General features: G+C 32.9%; 2 protein-coding genes across 2 annotated transcripts; one reads left to right on the plus strand and one right to left on the minus strand.

The window, feature by feature from the left end:
- The first annotated feature begins 5,714 nt into the window (after positions 1 to 5,714).
- On the plus strand, positions 5,715 to 7,344 carry LOC129882366 (BAHD acyltransferase DCR). Its single transcript, XM_055956626.1, has one exon. It carries the CDS (start codon positions 5,796 to 5,798, stop codon positions 7,176 to 7,178), a length of 1,383 nt encoding a protein of 460 aa, XP_055812601.1. The 5' UTR covers positions 5,715 to 5,795; the 3' UTR covers positions 7,179 to 7,344.
- A 3,367-nt stretch (positions 7,345 to 10,711) lies between these two features.
- Positions 10,712 to 17,682, minus strand: LOC129882367 (sulfoquinovosyl transferase SQD2). The gene is made up of 11 exons (XM_055956628.1): positions 17,112 to 17,682; positions 15,538 to 15,604; positions 14,935 to 15,005; positions 14,637 to 14,754; positions 14,298 to 14,371; positions 13,691 to 13,746; positions 13,517 to 13,600; positions 13,247 to 13,334; positions 13,071 to 13,148; positions 12,748 to 12,804; positions 10,712 to 11,685 (listed from the first exon to the last, which is right to left on the minus strand). Exons 1-11 carry the CDS (start codon positions 17,450 to 17,452, stop codon positions 11,190 to 11,192), a joined length of 1,530 nt encoding a protein of 509 aa, XP_055812603.1. The 5' UTR covers positions 17,453 to 17,682; the 3' UTR covers positions 10,712 to 11,189.
- Between the last annotated feature and the right edge of the window lie 466 nt (positions 17,683 to 18,148).

Consider the following 18,148-nt stretch of genomic DNA (forward strand, 5'->3'; position numbering starts at 1 on the left):
TAATGAGCTGTGGCTATAGCTGGGCATAAAATACCGAAAAAATTATCGAATCGAATCAATTATTTCGATATTTCGGTATTCGGTAATTCAGTAATTAGGTAATTCGGTTCGATATTTGATACTAAAATATAAAATTCGATATTTCGGTGTCGATATTCGATATTTAAATTATACCGTTCAATATTCGATAAATACCGAATACCGAAATTAAATGACTAATATTCCAATATTATACGTCCGTAGGGCCTAAAGAAGTAAAGGGCTAAAGGCCCATTGTAAAATATTTTAAGTCAAGCCCAAATCCCAAACCTTAAGAGTCTTAAGACTTTCAGTACTTCACCACCTTCATCTCATTTCTGATTTTCCTTTCTATTCTTCCAAATCGGCAAATTCTAACTTGGACAACAACCGTCTTCTTCTAAATTTCTCATCCAAAGCATGTGATTTCTCCATCTTAACTTCTGACTCTACTCCATCTTCATACGGTCGTACCTCCTCCTTCTTCTTCTTCTTCTTCTTCTTCCGTGGACCGTGAGGTGACTACTAAATTTTTGTTATCCCTGTTCTCTGTCTACTTACTTGGGTCCTTTCTTGATTTCTAGTGTGGCATCGGAATGTGCCTTTAGCACCGGGAGGCGTATTCTTGATTCATTTAGGAGTTCTTTGACTCCGAAATTGGTGCAAGCTGTTATTTGTCTTCAAGATTGGCGTCGAAATGAGTCTTATCCCATAAATGTTGAAGGAAATTTTAATGATCTTATGAAACTTGAACTGGGTATGTTTTTCAGTTTTTTATTTTATTTTTATATTTTTTTACTTAGTTTAATTGTTGACACATTTTAAATTCTTTTTAGATATGGATGATAGCTCAAAAGATTCCCTCGTTCTTGATTTGTAATCGCAAGATGCCTCAGGTCAAGTATAAGGCTCTGAATTTTTATTTGATTATTCCACATTAATCTGTCGAATATGTTGAATGGTTATGTATCAGCTATTGTCATGTATCATATTTGAATTTATGATGAAAGTTTATGTATCAAATTCTCATGTATCAAGCTTTACTGCTTCTGATACATCTACAACCTATATCAATACAAGATGTTATGTATCAACCACAATTCAGTTGAAAACTAATACAACAATCTTCATGTATCAAACTTTACTGCTTATATCAGATACATAAGAATCGGATACATAATCAGTTTTACTACATCTAATAACATGAAAATCTGATACATGTATCAAGCTTTACTACTTATGTATCAGATACACAAGAATCTGATACATATATCAAGCTTTACTGCTTATGAATCTGGTACATAAGAATCTGATATATAAGCAGCTTTACTGCTTCTAATAACATGAGAATTTGACACATGTATCAAGCTTTACTGCTTATGTATCAGATACATAAGAATCTGATACGTAAGCAGCTTTACTGCTTTTGATAACATGAGAATCTGATACATGTCTCAAGCTTTACTATTTATGTATCAGATACATGAGAATCTGATACATAAGCAACTTTATTGCTTCTGATAACATAAGAATCTGATACATGTATCAAGCTTTATTGCTTATGTATCAGATACATGAGTTATAATTTTGCTGTTAAAAAATTAGACTTTGATAAAAGCAAAGTGGTTTGTTTAATTACTAAGCAATTTTCTTGAATTCCTATCGTATATTACTTTAAAATAGCCAACTTGGGGCATTCAGTTGTTTACTTATTTCATAAACTGGTATAAATTTTGGCTATACAGATTTCGTTCCCTTTGTTTCACACTCAATAATCAACAAAGGGTCTGTGGATTTGCTTTCTTGTTTCCAATTCAGAATATATTGGAAAGAATTAATCTTATGTGCTTGAGAATTGGATTGATATGTTGCTGTTGGACCTTAAATTTTCCAAATTGGAGAAAGTGATGTATACGACTGTTGCCAGAGAAGTAAATATGTTGTTGTTGTTACTAATTACATTGACCCCTTGCATAGTATACTTGCATTCTAATACAGTGGACTTCGACTTCAATATGATATTATCGAATATTGTACCAAATCGAAGTTTGATTTATCAATTACCGAATTACCGAATCGAAGTTTGAAAGTTCGATATTTGATATATACTTTGAATTACCGATTACCGAATTATCAAATCTGAACTTTGAAAATACCGAACCGAAATTCCGAATGCCCAGCCTTGGCTGTGGCCCATCATATTTGTCTTTAGCACACTTTTAATTAAAAATAATAAAATAGATTAATAGTGACAACATGATTGATGGGTCACAAACACGTGGGGTAAAATGGGTAGTATTAGATCCTCTAATTACTTTATTACAATAGGTAATTAAAAATATTAATTAGATTATGGAGCCACATGTACCCATTACCCACTCTTCTAAATTTTATAATATATAATATAACAACATCTTATAATAACAATCAAGTTAATTATGTTATATATTATATATATATTTTTTATAATAATATTTGGTTATAAAAAAGATATTCAAATTTCAAATAAATAGTATTGTTATGGAGCGATTTTAACGGTAGTAATTAAATCAGCTCAATCAAAGAAAAAAATCAATTGTATGACTCAATATGAAATTATAATAAAGGATAATAGTAACTTTTTTTATTATCACTTTCTTTTATTCAATTATATCAGAGGAAAGGATTCCCTCCATTATTATTTTACTTATTATTTCTTAATGATGTAGTGGATATAAGTTACGTGTACAAATAAATATAAGAGACTAATATCATTTTCTTTTGTCCATTTACCAAAAAAAATAATTATTTATTAATTTATGCTTATACTAAATAATATTTTTAAAAATCTATAAGTAAAATACTTTTAATCATAAAGGCCTGGATCGTTTTGTTAATCATCCTTCAAGATTCTTTTTATTTGTTTCAACATTGTATATTTTTTTCTTTCATAAAAGTGGATTTAATTCTTGTATTCTTATATGAAGTTGTAAACAATGAAATCATATCCGAGAATTAGAAAATTTCCCATTTATGTTAATGTTTACTTTTTAGAATAATTTAAATATATTAGCTAAAATATAAATAAAATTGAAGGAGTATTAATACATATAAATATTTTAGATATAATATTAATATTATTTTTAAAAAACGTAATAAGGAAATTAATCCTTAATCACCCATATTCATTTATACACATAGCCTACGTTCTTTGGTGGTTATTCTTTTACTTTCACTATGCAAAAGCAGCCTTGAGAAAAGAAGAAAAAAAGTTGTCATTTTTAGCACGTTTTCCTTGATGGACAAAAAAAAAAAAAGTATAGCTTCCAAGGAATTTCCGATCACCTAGGAGGAACAAGGGTATTAACCTTCTTAGAAATTGGTTGAAAATCCCACAACATGAAAAATTATGTTATTATAATTATTATTATTTTTTCTTTGATTTATGATTAGGTGTTTAATATTCATATTGAGAATCGATTAAATTTGAATTCTTATTAAAAGATCTCAAATAAACGCTTTCTGTAATTTTATATTTATTAGATCTCGATAATTTGGCGTGTATACTTTCTCTCAACAATTAATTTGAGAGTTGCAGGACCATATATCACATGTAAGGTTTAGTAGCCTAAGACTGGCAACAAGTTAAATCATCTTTATGTCTAATCAATACTAAAGATCAATTAAGGCTAAACATACCTATTTTAGGACTAACATGAAATAGGCAAGTGTTGGGTTCGTCCAAACACCGGCCAAATCATTTTTTTAACGGCAATGTTTAGATTCCACGAGGCTTAAGAAATAATACAAGTACGTACGTGTGTATATCGTAGTTTTCGAACGACCAATCAAAAGGATTATAAAATATTTTTGAGATTAGGTGTTATTTCCCTAATGATCATAGTACTAAATATTTCCTGTTGTGCATGGTGTTGCCCATTCTCCTCCTACCTCCGTTGATGAAGAGATCTCCAGTACTCATGATGATTTTGTTGATAGCACCCTTTAGTTCTTAGGATTTTCCTTGCATATTGAAAATAACTTGACACTTTGTATATATTTGAAGTTTTGTCTATTCTTATATATTAAGCATCTGAACTCACAATAAAAAAAAATTATTAGACACTTTCGATTCAAATTTTAATATATATTTTCTCAAGAGTCTAAATTGGGTCATTTCTTCTCCGCCAAATCTTCTAATCCTCTTCATTTCATTACCATCAAAAATGAAGAGGATTAGAGGATTTAGTGGAGAAGAAATGACCCAATTTAGGGCTTTTGATGATAATGAGTTAAAATGAAATTTTTATGTTGGATTTAAGATCATGGGTCGGATATTTTAAAATATTAAAATGATTGAATTTATTATTTAATATAAAGGTCATGTGTCAATTAAATGAGGATTTGACAATTCCAAGTGTGATATAAAAAAAAGAAAAAGAGCTAGTTATTTTCCAACAAAACAACTAACGCTGAAAGGGGTATATATGTGCTAAAATGTAGACGGCGAGGACATGAGTGAGCTAAATTATAAACGAAGGATATATCTAGTCATTTTCGCAAAGTTCAGAGACATATTTGATCCTTTTTCCTATATATAATGTACATATCCACCACACTCTACTCAAGGTTTATTGACATAAAATTTTGAACCAGTTGAGGTAAAGAGCAAATTGTGTCAGCCATAGATCACATGATGAAACTACATGGAACTAGAGTCTTGAACAACCTTGACCACCTAATATGGGATGGGTCAGTGTAACAGAAAAACCCCATTCTTTGCGAAAGTTCCATGTACAAAAGTGTCTGGCTCTTATTACTCATCACTAATTTCCCAACTTGTGTGATTGTACAAACTCAGTTAACACCACAACTATGTCCACTACACTCTTCATCATGCACTGTACTCTGTACTCACCATCAATGATTCAATACATATATGGGAGAAAGAAGGACAATCAAAGAGTGTGGAGGTTGATGAGATTTCTCCCTGCCATCAGAATTTAAAATTTATGATTTTTTTTATATTAAACTCAAGTTAATAAAATAATAATACACTACAAAGAAAAAAATTATGAACTTCATGGCTAATCTGTCACTAGGTTACTCATAACTAATAGAAATTTATAATAATTCATTGTTAAAAAGGATTAGTGACAAATTCTGTTGTTTAGCTACAAAATTTATCTGTTATTAGTTCCTTTTTTTCCGATAATGATAATAAAATTGTGTTTACAATTAAATATTTATAGTGAATTTCTTAATATACAAAATACAAACAAATGCTAGTGAGTTCGTGTGAAGCCATAAATCTAATCAAGAAAGTTTTTGGGTTGTACTTCAAAAAATGAAGAAACTTTTATAGAAAACGCTTCTTCTTTTACTGAACTTTATTTATTAGAATCCAAATTAATCGTCACAACGTACATCTGTTGTCTGATTCTACTATATTTTTTACAGTTAATTAAGTAAATAGTTGATTGGAAGATAACTTTAACTTGCTCGCCAAATAAAAGAGCGACACGTACTTATAAACACAATACTTACATAATAAAGTTGCTCTTCTAGACCTACAACTATAATACCACATGATTAAAAAGAGAAAACATATAGAAAAAAGGTCCAAAGGGTCAAATTAAAAGTCAGTAACAACCAAAGTGCATGAACCCAATCCTCACTCTCCTAAAATTCTATATATACCTTCCAACTGTCTTAAATCTTTCTCCATCTCCATCTCCATCTCCATCTCTTCCATTCCTCTTAATTCTCATAACCCCATCTCATCTACCCTTGCAATTATGCCTACTTCTTCAGTTTTTATAGTTTCAAAATGCACAATTTATCCAGATCATCATCAATCTCTTAATAATACCTTAAAACTCTCTGTTTCTGATCTTCCTATGCTTTCTTGTCAATATATTCAAAAGGGTGTTTTGTTAACACAATCCCCTTTTGAATCTTCAAATTCCCTTATTACCCATCTCAAGATTTCCCTTTCCAAAACCCTTTCCCATTTCCCTCCACTCGCCGGCCGGTTAATTACTGATTCCGATGGGTATGTTTACATCCTCTGTAACGACGCCGGCGTCGATTTTGTACATGCCAAAGCACCCCATCTTACAATTTCAACTCTTGTTCCACAAAATCAATCTGATATTCCCATTTATTTCAGAAAATTCTTTCAATTTGATAGAACCCTGAGTTATGCTGGGCATGATAAACCCTTAATGGCGATTCAGGTTACTGAGCTAAATGACGGCGTTTTCATCGGGTGTACGATGAATCACGCCGTCGTTGATGGAACTTCGTTCTGGAATTTCTTTAATACTTTCGCGGAATTTTCAAAGGGGGAGAAGAAGATTACTAGGCAGCCGTGTTTTGGGCGTAAAACGGTGTTTGATTCACCGGCGGTACTGAAGTTCCCGGAAGGTGGACCGTCGGCGACTTTCTCCGGCGACGAGCCGTTGCGTGAGAAGATCTTCCATTTTAGCCCAGAAGCTATTTTGAAGCTCAAGTTCAGAGCAAACAAAACAGGAGTTAACGGAAAGACTAACGGAAAGATAACGCCAGTTAATGACGAGCCGGGTTTGAAAAACGGCGCGGCTGTGAAGAATTCGGCTTTGGATATTTCGTCATTTCAGTCGCTGAGTGCTCAGCTGTGGAGATCCGTGACGCGGGCTAGGAAATTGGAAGGGAACAAAACGACGACGTTTAGGATGGCTGTGAATTGTCGTCATCGACTCGAGCAACGGATGGAGCCGCTTTATTTTGGAAATGCGATCCAAAGCATCCCAACCGTTGCTTCGGTTAAGGAGCTGTTATCTAACGACTTGTATTGGAGTGCAAATCAGTTACATCAAAATGTAGTAGCGCACGGTGACATCACCGTGCGCCGAGGTGTAAAGGATTGGGAAAGTAACCCTAGGTTATTTCCTCTAGGAAATTTTGATGGAGCTATGATTACTATGGGAAGTTCACCTAGGTTTCCAATGTATGATAACGATTTTGGGTGGGGTCGACCGGTCGCGGTCCGAAGTGGCATGGCTAATAAATTTGACGGTAAGATCTCCGCCTTCCCCGGACGAGAAGGAAATGGAACCGTTGATCTTGAAGTGGTTTTGGCACCCGAGACAATGGCGGGACTTGAAGAGGACATGGAATTTATGCAATATGTTTCTTGATCGTGTTTATTATTGTGCAAAAAAGTTAAAAATTCATAAGTTTATAAACCGAGATGACAAATGGCCGCAAGTTTAGATGGTCATTTCGCAATTGTGTTTTTATGTATTTAACAAAATGTATCAAGGTTAAATTGAACAACAATGATCAAGACAACATTTGAAATCATTAAGGTACAAAAAAAAATGTCCCCTTCTATTTTTACTGGATTTATTCATGTGGTAATTGACCTATTTAAAGATAATGAATAATTAAGGTGAATTTATTTAATCTTTTGAGGTCTCCTTTTGTTTGTTTTTCATTTCATGAATCAAGCTACAAGCAAAGGAAAAAATATTGAAGGGTCCAAAATATAATATTTGGGGCCCTAAATTACTGTTAAAAATAAAATGTGGGGTAAGGCTAGAATACTGATACTTGATGTCTGGTTAGCGTCATGTAACTATTAATAATATATGTATTAATTATAAGAAATTTATATATTATTTTATATAAAAATTAGTTATGCATGATTTATATTTATATATTATTTATTTCATCTGCTATTTCTCATAAAATAATTCATAGATTTCTTCATAATTTATATATGTATTAATTATGCAAATTTCTAGATTATAAATCAAATATTTTATCAATTTTATGTATGAATAATTTACCTTTTAATTAACTATCAAATATGATATAACTTATTTGCCTAACTCATATCTTCAAATCAATTTCAAACATGTTGAAAATATAATTAAATAATTAAAAGTGTGCTTCCTATAACAATTTAAATTTTTAAATGAGATGATCACATACTTCAACATAATATCAGAGGTCCTGAGATCGAATCTCACCGCCATCCATATCAAAAAAAAAATCACGTTTGATTGTCACACTTCAACAAAATGATCCCTTATATCTCATTTAGATTTTCGACTCTTAGTTAAGATACTAAATAAAAATCTTTCTTAAAGAAAATGTTCAATAATTAAAAAGCCACAATTTAATGGGGGAAAGGATCCCTTCAGGTAAATGTATGTTCAGTAATCCTCCATGGCATTTTGAATTCATGCCACGTGTCTCTTGAATAGTTGACATATTTTATAATTTAATATTTTATCAAAAGAATTAAATATGGTAAAATATTTTCCTTCAATCAATAGAAGTACCTCATTTACAGATAAAATTAAACCAACAAATATCACTTTGTTCTGAACAATGAACAAAAACTCGAAAAGAAAACACAACTTATTAACATGATCACAAATTAAAAATATAATGTTTTAGAAGTCTTTTGCATTTTTTCAAATGAGGTAAGAAAAATAATAATTATAATAAGATATTAAATAAATACAATCAGACCTTTTATATAAATCATCCTCTATAATAATATTTTATTATAATAATTAAAATTTTACTCAATTAATTGATTGTGTCATGTTATATATTCTTTATAACATTTTATTATTACAATAAAAAATATACATAATTAAACGAAACCATTATGGAGAAAGGACTGAATGTATGAATAATCACAAGTTTGTTATTTCGAGTAAACAGAATGTTTACTTTGTTTATGTTACCGCTAACATCATGAATCACTGAAGCTCCTGGCAGTAATATATATATATCAATAAAAAGTGCTAAAGTCTTTATCGACATTAGTTATGTCTTTAAATAGCATATACATGATATATGAACACCACCAAACTATAATCGATTAGGTGATGACCTTATATGACATAAATACAAGATATGAACACCACCAAGCTATAATCGATTGGACGATGGCCTTATATAGCATAAATTGAGATATGAACACCATCGAACTATAATCAGTTGGGCAATGACTTTATATGACATACACACGAGAGGTTTATGAGTTTAATTATGCAAATTATGTTTGGTTCTCTCGGTCAGGTGAGACATCCAATGCCAGTCACGCAGAAGCGATTTGGAGCGTGATACAAATACCGTATTAACTTATACCTACCTCCTAACCATCTATCATACATGATATTATTTATGCATGGTTTAATATCTAATATAATTTACCTCCAAATCAACTAACAAACGACCCCTTAATGTTTAGCTATATCAAAATCTTCAAATTCAGACTTTCAAGTTTGAAGTTGAATATCTTAGACATATTGATTTAAAGTTGAGGACCTAACTTTAAACCAAAGGTCTAAAGATGACATATTGCATGTGCAATTTGAACATCAAATATTGAGTTTGAAGTTAGACTTGATAATTTCAAATCTCATACTAGTATATTTGAAGTTTGAACTGACTAGAATCAAATGTGTGAAGTTCAACCCATTAATAATAATTAAATCGAGTCTGAGATTTCGAAAGGGTGTATTTAGGAGAAAATCCTTGAATTACTTAAGTTAATGGAAGAATTATATACTGAAGAAGCAATAAAAGTCGCTTATTGGGTTTGTGAATATTAATAAAGAGAAAAAAGTGAAATATTTGAAAGTATTAAAGAGGAAAAAGAATATATGGAAATGGAGAATGCAGGCATCATTTTCGAAGAATTATGGAAGTGGGGGGGGGGGGGGGGATGAGATTGAAGCACCATAATACATAAATAGATACTTAAATTTGGTTTAAGCTGACAAGTAAACTTTAATTTTGAGAGTGTACATTTAGACACCTTAACTTTGTCTGAACTAACAACTAAACACTACAAATTATTTCCGGTGGTCTCGTAGACATCCAACGGCCAACACTGATATACCACATAAATTTTGGAGTATCTAGATGACTATTTTATAAGTTGGAGTATTCAATTCATGACACCGAGTTGATATACATAAATATGCATACTCAAAGTTGAAATACTTATTTACTAACTGAAAATCTGAGATCAAATTTAAATATTTATTTATATATTTTGCCAAAATGAAATTTCGCTCATTTTATCACAAGTTTCTCTCTTCCAAGTTAAAAGTCAAAACGTTTTGAAAAAAATTGACCACCTCAAAGCAATTCCTTATGTGAAGCCTTAGAAATTGAAAATTTTAATAGGCAATGGTTGCATGTTGAAATTAATTGTTGAAATTAATAGCCTGTTTGGGGTCTAATACATGGAAAGGCATATTTTTCATGTCATATTTGGATAGAGATTACTTATACAAAATATCAACAAAAGGTGCCCTTTTGAAAAAAATAGTACTAATAACCTTCTTATTTACTCTAAAAGAGCTTGGATCGAATCAATATATCAATATAAATTCGAGCCGAACTCTTGAAATTGAAATAAATTTGGCATCGGATCAAAAGATCTTGGTGATCTTCTTTATTTAATGAGTGAGGAATCTGCTTTGAAAATCTATTCTTGCACTTACCCCTGAATATATGCTTCAACAAAAATCACACAAAAATAACTGAGAGAACTCTTTCAATGCATATATAGAGAGATGTCGAATTTATAAATGGAATATTTTTGAAATTCACACAGAAAAAAAGAGAAGGGAAGTGAGATGGACAAAATGAAAAGCAACTTGAACAAGAGAAGAAGTGATTTTTACAAAAAGAAATGTCAACTTAAGTATTGTGAGTAAATTGCTCTCCAATTGTTCAGTCATTCGATAACCAGATTCGTTGAGACCCTCAAGAAAGTTGCTTCATCTCAAAAAAATAATAATACAGGATTTGATTCATTTGACAGTAGAATATGCACTCATTAAATTCAAATAAACTTACATGTACATGAGTTCACTTGAATACATAATAGCACAACAGACCTAGTTTTGAGGTCTACACTGTACAATCAATTGACAGGAAATATCATAATACATTTTCAGGTCAATAATCTACAAGCAATTTTTTTTTCGTTTTGGTTTTCAATCCGGTGTCTGGTACCTGCATTGAAGCCTGACAAATCTGAATTCATGACGGGGGTAGGGCCCATTCGAAGGGTGGGGCACCCTTACAAAAACATCTTGATGCAAAGCTATGAAGGATACACCTTCCAAAGCATAAAAAAGAAAGTCTATGCTTTTAGAGAAAAGGATTTATCACCTACAGTCGACTTCTGGAGCTGCAAATATACGCTGAAACAACCATTGAAATGGTCTCAGAAATTGTGCTCTCTGCTTCCTCCAGAACCAAATGGCTGCACTGTATTGTTCGTCACGAATTATTCTTGTTGCAGCCTTCCAGTCGTATTTTTCCATTTCTACACGTGCAGCTTTCCCCATGGTTTCTCTCAATTCAGTATCGCGCAAAAGAGGCACTAGTTTGCTCATGCAGTCATCAAGGTCCCCAGGATTAAACAGATATCCAATCTTGCCCTGTTGATCATCAGGGATGATATCTGGAACTCCCCCGGCACGGGCAGCTACTACAGGAAGCCCTGATGACATGGCCTCCAAAACGACGAGCCCCAAGGTCTCTGACTCTGAAGGCATAAGAAAAACATCTCCACTGGCATATGCTTGGGAAAGCTCCTCCCCCAATAATGTACCTGTGAACACGGCAGGCATGCCATGGAACATTTTCTCCAATTCCTCCCTACAAGCAGTGACAGAATGATAATTTTACAACTATTCTATGTAACGAGCATTGGTGAATAAAAGAAGAATTGGTAGAAATTCTCATAGGTGAAGCAAATCAAACCTATTGCATCTCATTATAATGTTGAGAAAACATGAAACTTTTTTCTCAAGGACAGCTTTTTAATAAAATTAAGGAAATTCATATTATAAACAGCAACGGCTTCCAGGATTACACACTCTTAGTTAATTCAGCATTCAAAGGTAGATTCTTTTTCTTTTGACAACTAAACAATCCATTGTTTACAGCTTTGGAACACAGTGGATAATGCCCCCCTCCCTCTACCCTTCTGCATTTAATTCGAACTCGTGGCACACACCTACCACAAATTTAGAGTTGTGCTACCTTTACTGTCGAACCAAAGCCCAGGGAGACATTTGACAATAGATGCCAAGGTAGATAATCCACTTTTGACAAGGAAAATATTAGAAAATGAAATTTGACTTATATAATGATCACAGATCAAGTATTTACAGAGGGAATGAGGATCGTCATAAGCGCACCACCTGGCTTGCTAATAGTCCAAGTGACTGAATAATGTGCTGAAGTCTACTTACTCGGTTATCTACCGCATCAAATTAATTAACACATGTAATCCTTAACAAACTAAGAAATCCCCACCAATAAATCCAAAGCTGACATATACTAGTTGCTGTACTATTATAAATTAAGGAATCCCCCGTTTGTTAAAACATTACCATTAGAGTTTTGCCACAAAAGGAAGTTTCAGGTCGATTTTTGGCTAAGCATACATTTCTTAAAAATTGGAAGTCTCCGCTGAATTTTTTACCAGACAACCTAAGTAACAATTCTGGCGATGCTATTAAGAACGAGTAAATAACCCCTGAAGGGTCCACTCACATCTTTGCATGATCTAAAACTGTCATCCACAAAAATTCATAGACTGAACATTGATTATCATAGAAGAAACAAGGTTTGGTGTACTTTCTTAGCAAAGAACACAAAACATTCCGGCTGATGTTCCAGAAATAAAGAAGCCAAACAATCATCATAACTCACCTGTATGGCCCATCTCCAATAAAAGCTATCCGAGCATCTGGAAGTCTATCCATGACCCTGTTTCAAAGCCATTCTCAAATGTCATGTGCAAGTTATGGACATTTTTAAATTAACTTGACAAGCACATAATTTGCTTGATACAATATATTGCCCAAAAATTGCAAGGACATTTTCCCCCATATCAATGAAGGAAGATTATTCTGTAATGCTGCCCTGAGATGAATTAAAATGGAGAACATGAACAGTGAGGATTCATATAGGCAATTGTTTGAGACTGAGGTGTAATTATCGTCGTTGTATATTGTTGAAGAAACAAATTGTACCTTTTGAGGAAATCCAAACTCTTCTCAACTCCAAGTCGTCCAACATGGACTATCAATGGTTTATCAGGTTCTCCATCACTTATTGTGAACAACAGCAGGAGAAAAGGAGAAAGAATAATCAGCACATACTAAAGATTGTTTCATACTGGATCAAACTTTCAGGTGAAAAATCCTACCTTAGTCTTACTCGCATTTCATGAGACCGATATTGGGGGTGGAAGCTCACTGAATCAACACCCTTGTTCCACACACGTATTTTGTTTGCTGAGAATGAAAGAAAAAGAGTGACCAACTTGTATGTTTTAATAGGTAAAGCATTGGAATCCAGCAAAAACAACTGCTTTGACAGAACAGAGAAGAAGGATATTTTCTTTTTCTTTCTCAAATCACTAATAATAAAATCATTATTGGAGAGCAATTGACTTGTTTAAGTTTCTTCCTATTACCTGATGTCACCTTATAAGCTTCCAGATCCTTTGCGATAGCAGCAGATGGCACCAGAGTAAGATCAGCCGCTCTATGAAGAAACTCTGGTGAGCAGTAAATCTATCTTAATTAGGATCAAGAAGCGGAGAAGTAAGCGAACAGCTAATTGATAATATATTTCTCAACTGACATACTTATAACCATCCACATTGGTTGAACCAGCCAACTAAAGGTGTATCTCGGTATGTACCTAAAGAACCAGAATGAGGATCAGAGTACTTATCCAGAGAGAAAAGAAATGTAAATAGGATCAAAGTAAAGCCCTCCAATGATATAGTGTAAATAGTTCTATGCTTTGATTACTCAATTTTACCTGTGACGCTTTCATTATTTATTTAATCGTTATTTGTTATTAGTCTTTATTTATTTGTATTTATTTGTTATCTATTTGTTATTTGTTTGTTGTTTTTCTCATAAAGCTTTTAATTTTCTATTCTTATCTAACATTTTTTATGCATTTATGCTTTTACTGAGCCGAGGGTCTCCAGGAAACAGCCGTCCTACCTTGGTAGGAGTAAGGTCTGCGTACATTCTACCCTCCCCAGACCCCATGTTGTGGGATTTCACTGGGTTGTTGTTGTTGTTGTAGTTCTAGAAGAAGCTTCAGAGACTTATTGCTTAGTATTCTCCATCAGGAAGATCAATGCCAGATAGAACTTATGTTTCATGGTTAATGTTGTGTTTAAGATATCAAATTTTCCGACGTGGATTTGACCTAAGAACCAGAAGGAGCTAACTTACACTGGCACATGTGTGTGATAAGACATTACAATCGGCACAGATAGAAGTTTGGCAATGATAAGAGCACCAAATACCTAAAACAAGAAAAAAAGTTATCCAAGTCAGAAAGCTACAAACAACAACAACAACATACCCAGTAGATCCTCAGCTCAAGGAAAAAGAAGTAACGGAAGTACAAGAAACAACAGATAATAGCAAAAATAACAGATAGTAACAGAACGGAAACTACAACAAAACAATACGATAATCGAGGTACAAAAAACAACATATAGTAACAGAAACCGAAGGACAACAACAAGAACCTAACTGAAATAAGGAAAAGCGAAACTGAAAACTTACCATTATACCAGGAGATGATGCATGTATGATATCAGGCTTGAACTGTGCTACCTCTGAGATTATTCTAGGGCTAAGAGCAAGTGAGAGAGGTACTTTCCGGTAGCAGGGGCAGGGAAAACTGTAAAGAAAGGAAAAACATCAAGAATAAGCTTTCTTAGGGGATGGGACTCCATATATTGACAATTTTCATAATCATGATGGAGTCTTCAACCTCAACTGTTCGACGGTAACATAAAAAATGAGTGAGTTAATTATTTAAACAAGGAAAGGGAAAACTAGTAAAGGTAACAGTTGCAACCTCCGTGATCCTATCAACTTTGCCCCATAAAATTCTTCAGGCACTCCTTCATGAGTTGTCACAACCATAACCTGCATCACAAATGCACAAAGATCTGTTCAACAGTTGATCAACAGGTGTAAATCATCTATGCTTATGCCATAAATACTGCTCCACTTAATAGACTACATGAACTATGCCTAGGGGTATATTTATAACAATGGATACCTCTGACCTAAATTACTGTTATAATAAACATTTGCTCCAATATGTACAGAAAAAATATATCAATACTGCTTGACATTATTGGGTGTCTACTTGTCAAGGTAAGGGTAAGGTCTGCGTACACTCTACTCTCACACCCCAAACCACACTTGTGGGACTATACAGGGTATGTTGTTGTAAAATTGCTTGACATTGGTTCAGGTGAAAGAAAATAGAAAATATCAACGGATATTATATTCTTTATTGATATAATATCGTAAAGTAATAATTGGATTTAATAATATGAACATGGCAATTACAGAAGTAGATCATTATGCTATATCATGGCATTCAGGCCCTACCAAAAGAACACAAGCAGACATCATAAACTAAAAACATCATTGTCAGACATAGATATACCTCATCCCCCATTTCTCGGAGGTACTTGATAAAATTCTGGAACCTGTTCTTATATCCAGAAACATACCTGCATTACACAAAAGGGAAACGGTGGTTGTCATCAATAATAAGACAATTGAAGAACAAACATAATGGGAGTAAGACGTGATTGAAATCATGCAGAAATCTTGATCATAGAATTATAAATTTTTTCTAAAACTAGAATCTTTCTTGTCGAAATGCATATTTGCATATGCAAATGTAAATGTAAAGGTAAAAATTTTAGTACTAGAGAGGACACTGGAGAATATGCGCGAAAGGATCTCTCCCCAACCCCAACCCCACCTAAATGAAAAAAAAAAAAAACTAAAGGATGAAAGAAGTGTTATTTATAAGGACTATGAACTAGGAGGAGGAATTCACTTAAGTCTAACCAAGGTTGAAGGTTATCTATTTTGAACAAAAAATCATTCCAGAATATGACATCAATATGACGTTTGATATTTTGCAAATCTTATGAGGATCCCTCTAAGTTGAGCAAACTCAAGGAACCACGCAGGGCCGGTGAAGAGACAAAATGTGGCAAAAAGCAATTAGCTTCAAGTAATGAAGCAGTAATGAGGACTAGAAAAGTGAATTGTACCTAAGAAGTATTTGTTCATAGGAAGAACTGAGACCACATTGCATAGTAAAATTGATACTTGACAACACATAATGGCAATCAACTTAGTTAAAATGGATTTCCAATATGATGCAACATATAACAAAGTAAGAAGAGTTGATTGCAAAATGCAAAGCAGAGTAATGGCATTTCCCTAAAATGCAACTCACAGAGCATATTAGCAAAGCTGCTCATCATAGGAGGATCAGATGGTTAGTAATCAACTCTTAAACTGTAATATCTGGCAGCACACATGAATACTCACCTATGTAACTATAAATAAAAATAATAATATTTCTTGTAATTAATGCTTACATTGAGGAAACATACTACTGTCAGCAGTTATGAATACACTTTCCACATAAAAGCAAAATAGTGAAATAATCATAAGGCATAATACATAAACACACACTCAAACTTGACCTCAGTTGACAAGTAAGAACTCCAACTTTTAGTATGCACATCTAGACACCTCAACTCATCTTCACTATATCAGTTGAACAATCCAACTTACAAAATGATTATCTAGACACCTCCAAAGTCCATGTGTCACATCAACATCGGGTGTCCATGAGTCACAGTTAGAGTGTGTAGTTGTCAGTTGAGACCAAAATGAGGTGGCTGGCCAAGTTTGAGTTTCGGTTTATGTATTATGCCCAATAATAATATAAGCATAAGAGCCCACATCCAAAAGTTTCTTTAATTCATAGTCATAGAAGCTCATAAAGATTTCAAAAGAAAGAGATCTAGTGGATCACATAAAACTAAAGTCAAACATATATCAAACACAAAGAATCAAGAAACCAAAGTTTAAGTAGCAAATGCATCTAAAGCCAACAACTTTCCAATTTGAATTGTAATAAGTTACTAGTGAATCTTGCACACAATTAAAAAATCGAGAATTGGGATATAACTAATTTTAGTATTTACTCACGCAAAAGGAGAAGGCTCAACAAAGAGAGCAATACGCCTAGGCTCTTTCATCTCAGATTCAAGTAAAAGAGGAGGATACTCTTCTTCCTCTTCATCTCTGTACTCAGTAATTGTCATCTTACTACTAATTAAATGTCTTTTCTTGAAGGGTTTTCTTCTAAAACTCTTTTCACACTGTAAAAATATGATCTTTTTGGAAATTAAAGTAACGGGGTTTGTTCTTGAAGTAGAAAAGCAAGAAACTTTATGAAAACTAAAGGTGAAAAAAGAAGAATAAGAATAAGAGGAAAATGGAGGTAAAGAATCACAAAGTATAAAGAGAGAAGAAGAAAAGCTGGACATGTTAAGAGTTGTCTAAATGATGTTATAATATAGTACTTAAGAAGGAATGGGGTTGTGGTGGGGGAGGGGGGGAGGGTTTGTATTTGAATTAGTGTGTATTAGAAAAAAATAAAATCTACCGACGATCATAGTAAAAATGAATTGTGTACGATTTAAATTTAATTGAAGCAGATATTAGACACAATAAAAAAATGTGAGGGGGCCATTAGAAGGAGAGACTCCAATGGATATTCTTTTAGAGAAGGGTGGAAATGTAGAATAATTGGAAACTATGAATAGCATATGCTTATTTAGAACCACAAATATGGGGCCTTCGTTCATTTTTGGTAGCAAGATGTCATTTTCTATGTGGGGATTTGATTTTATTTCGTATACCATAATGTTGAAGCATGTGAAATTGAATATCTGGGCTTTAATGGAAAAATTAATTTTTGTGTCAGAGAGATTTAATTACGTAATTCTTATAAATTTGATTTTAGTTTGTGTCTTTTTTAATAAGAAGAATTTTTTTTAAAATTTCACTATGTAGAAGATGTACAAATATTATTTTTCTCCTATTCAATTTATAGTTGATCATAACCTATCATTTCCTATGTATGGCTGTGTGCTTTTGAAGATATTAAATGCATATGCTATATGCTATTTAGGATTCAATCCAAAAATATTGTGTATTATTTTTAAAAAAATTATGTATAA

The sequence above is a fragment of the Solanum dulcamara genome, chromosome 3 (assembly GCF_947179165.1).
Source record: "Solanum dulcamara chromosome 3, daSolDulc1.2, whole genome shotgun sequence".
Classification (NCBI taxonomy): domain Eukaryota; kingdom Viridiplantae; phylum Streptophyta; class Magnoliopsida; order Solanales; family Solanaceae; genus Solanum; species Solanum dulcamara.

Excerpts from the sequence above, each read along its gene's own strand:
- LOC129882366 (XM_055956626.1), top strand. The coding sequence starts at position 5,796 with ATGCCTACTTCTTCAGTTTTTATAGTTTCAAAATGCACAATTTATCCA.
- LOC129882367 (XM_055956628.1), bottom strand. The coding sequence starts at position 17,452 with ATGTCCAGCTTTTCTTCTTCTCTCTTTATACTTTGTGATTCTTTACCT. Across the intron at positions 13,601-13,690 it reads ACCAATGTGGATGGTTATAA|AGTTTCTTCATAGAGCGGCT; the intron begins GTATGTCAGTTG and ends ACTGCTCACCAG. Across the intron at positions 11,686-12,747 it reads ATTGGAGATGGGCCATACAG|GGAGGAATTGGAGAAAATGT; the intron begins GTGAGTTATGAT and ends CACTGCTTGTAG.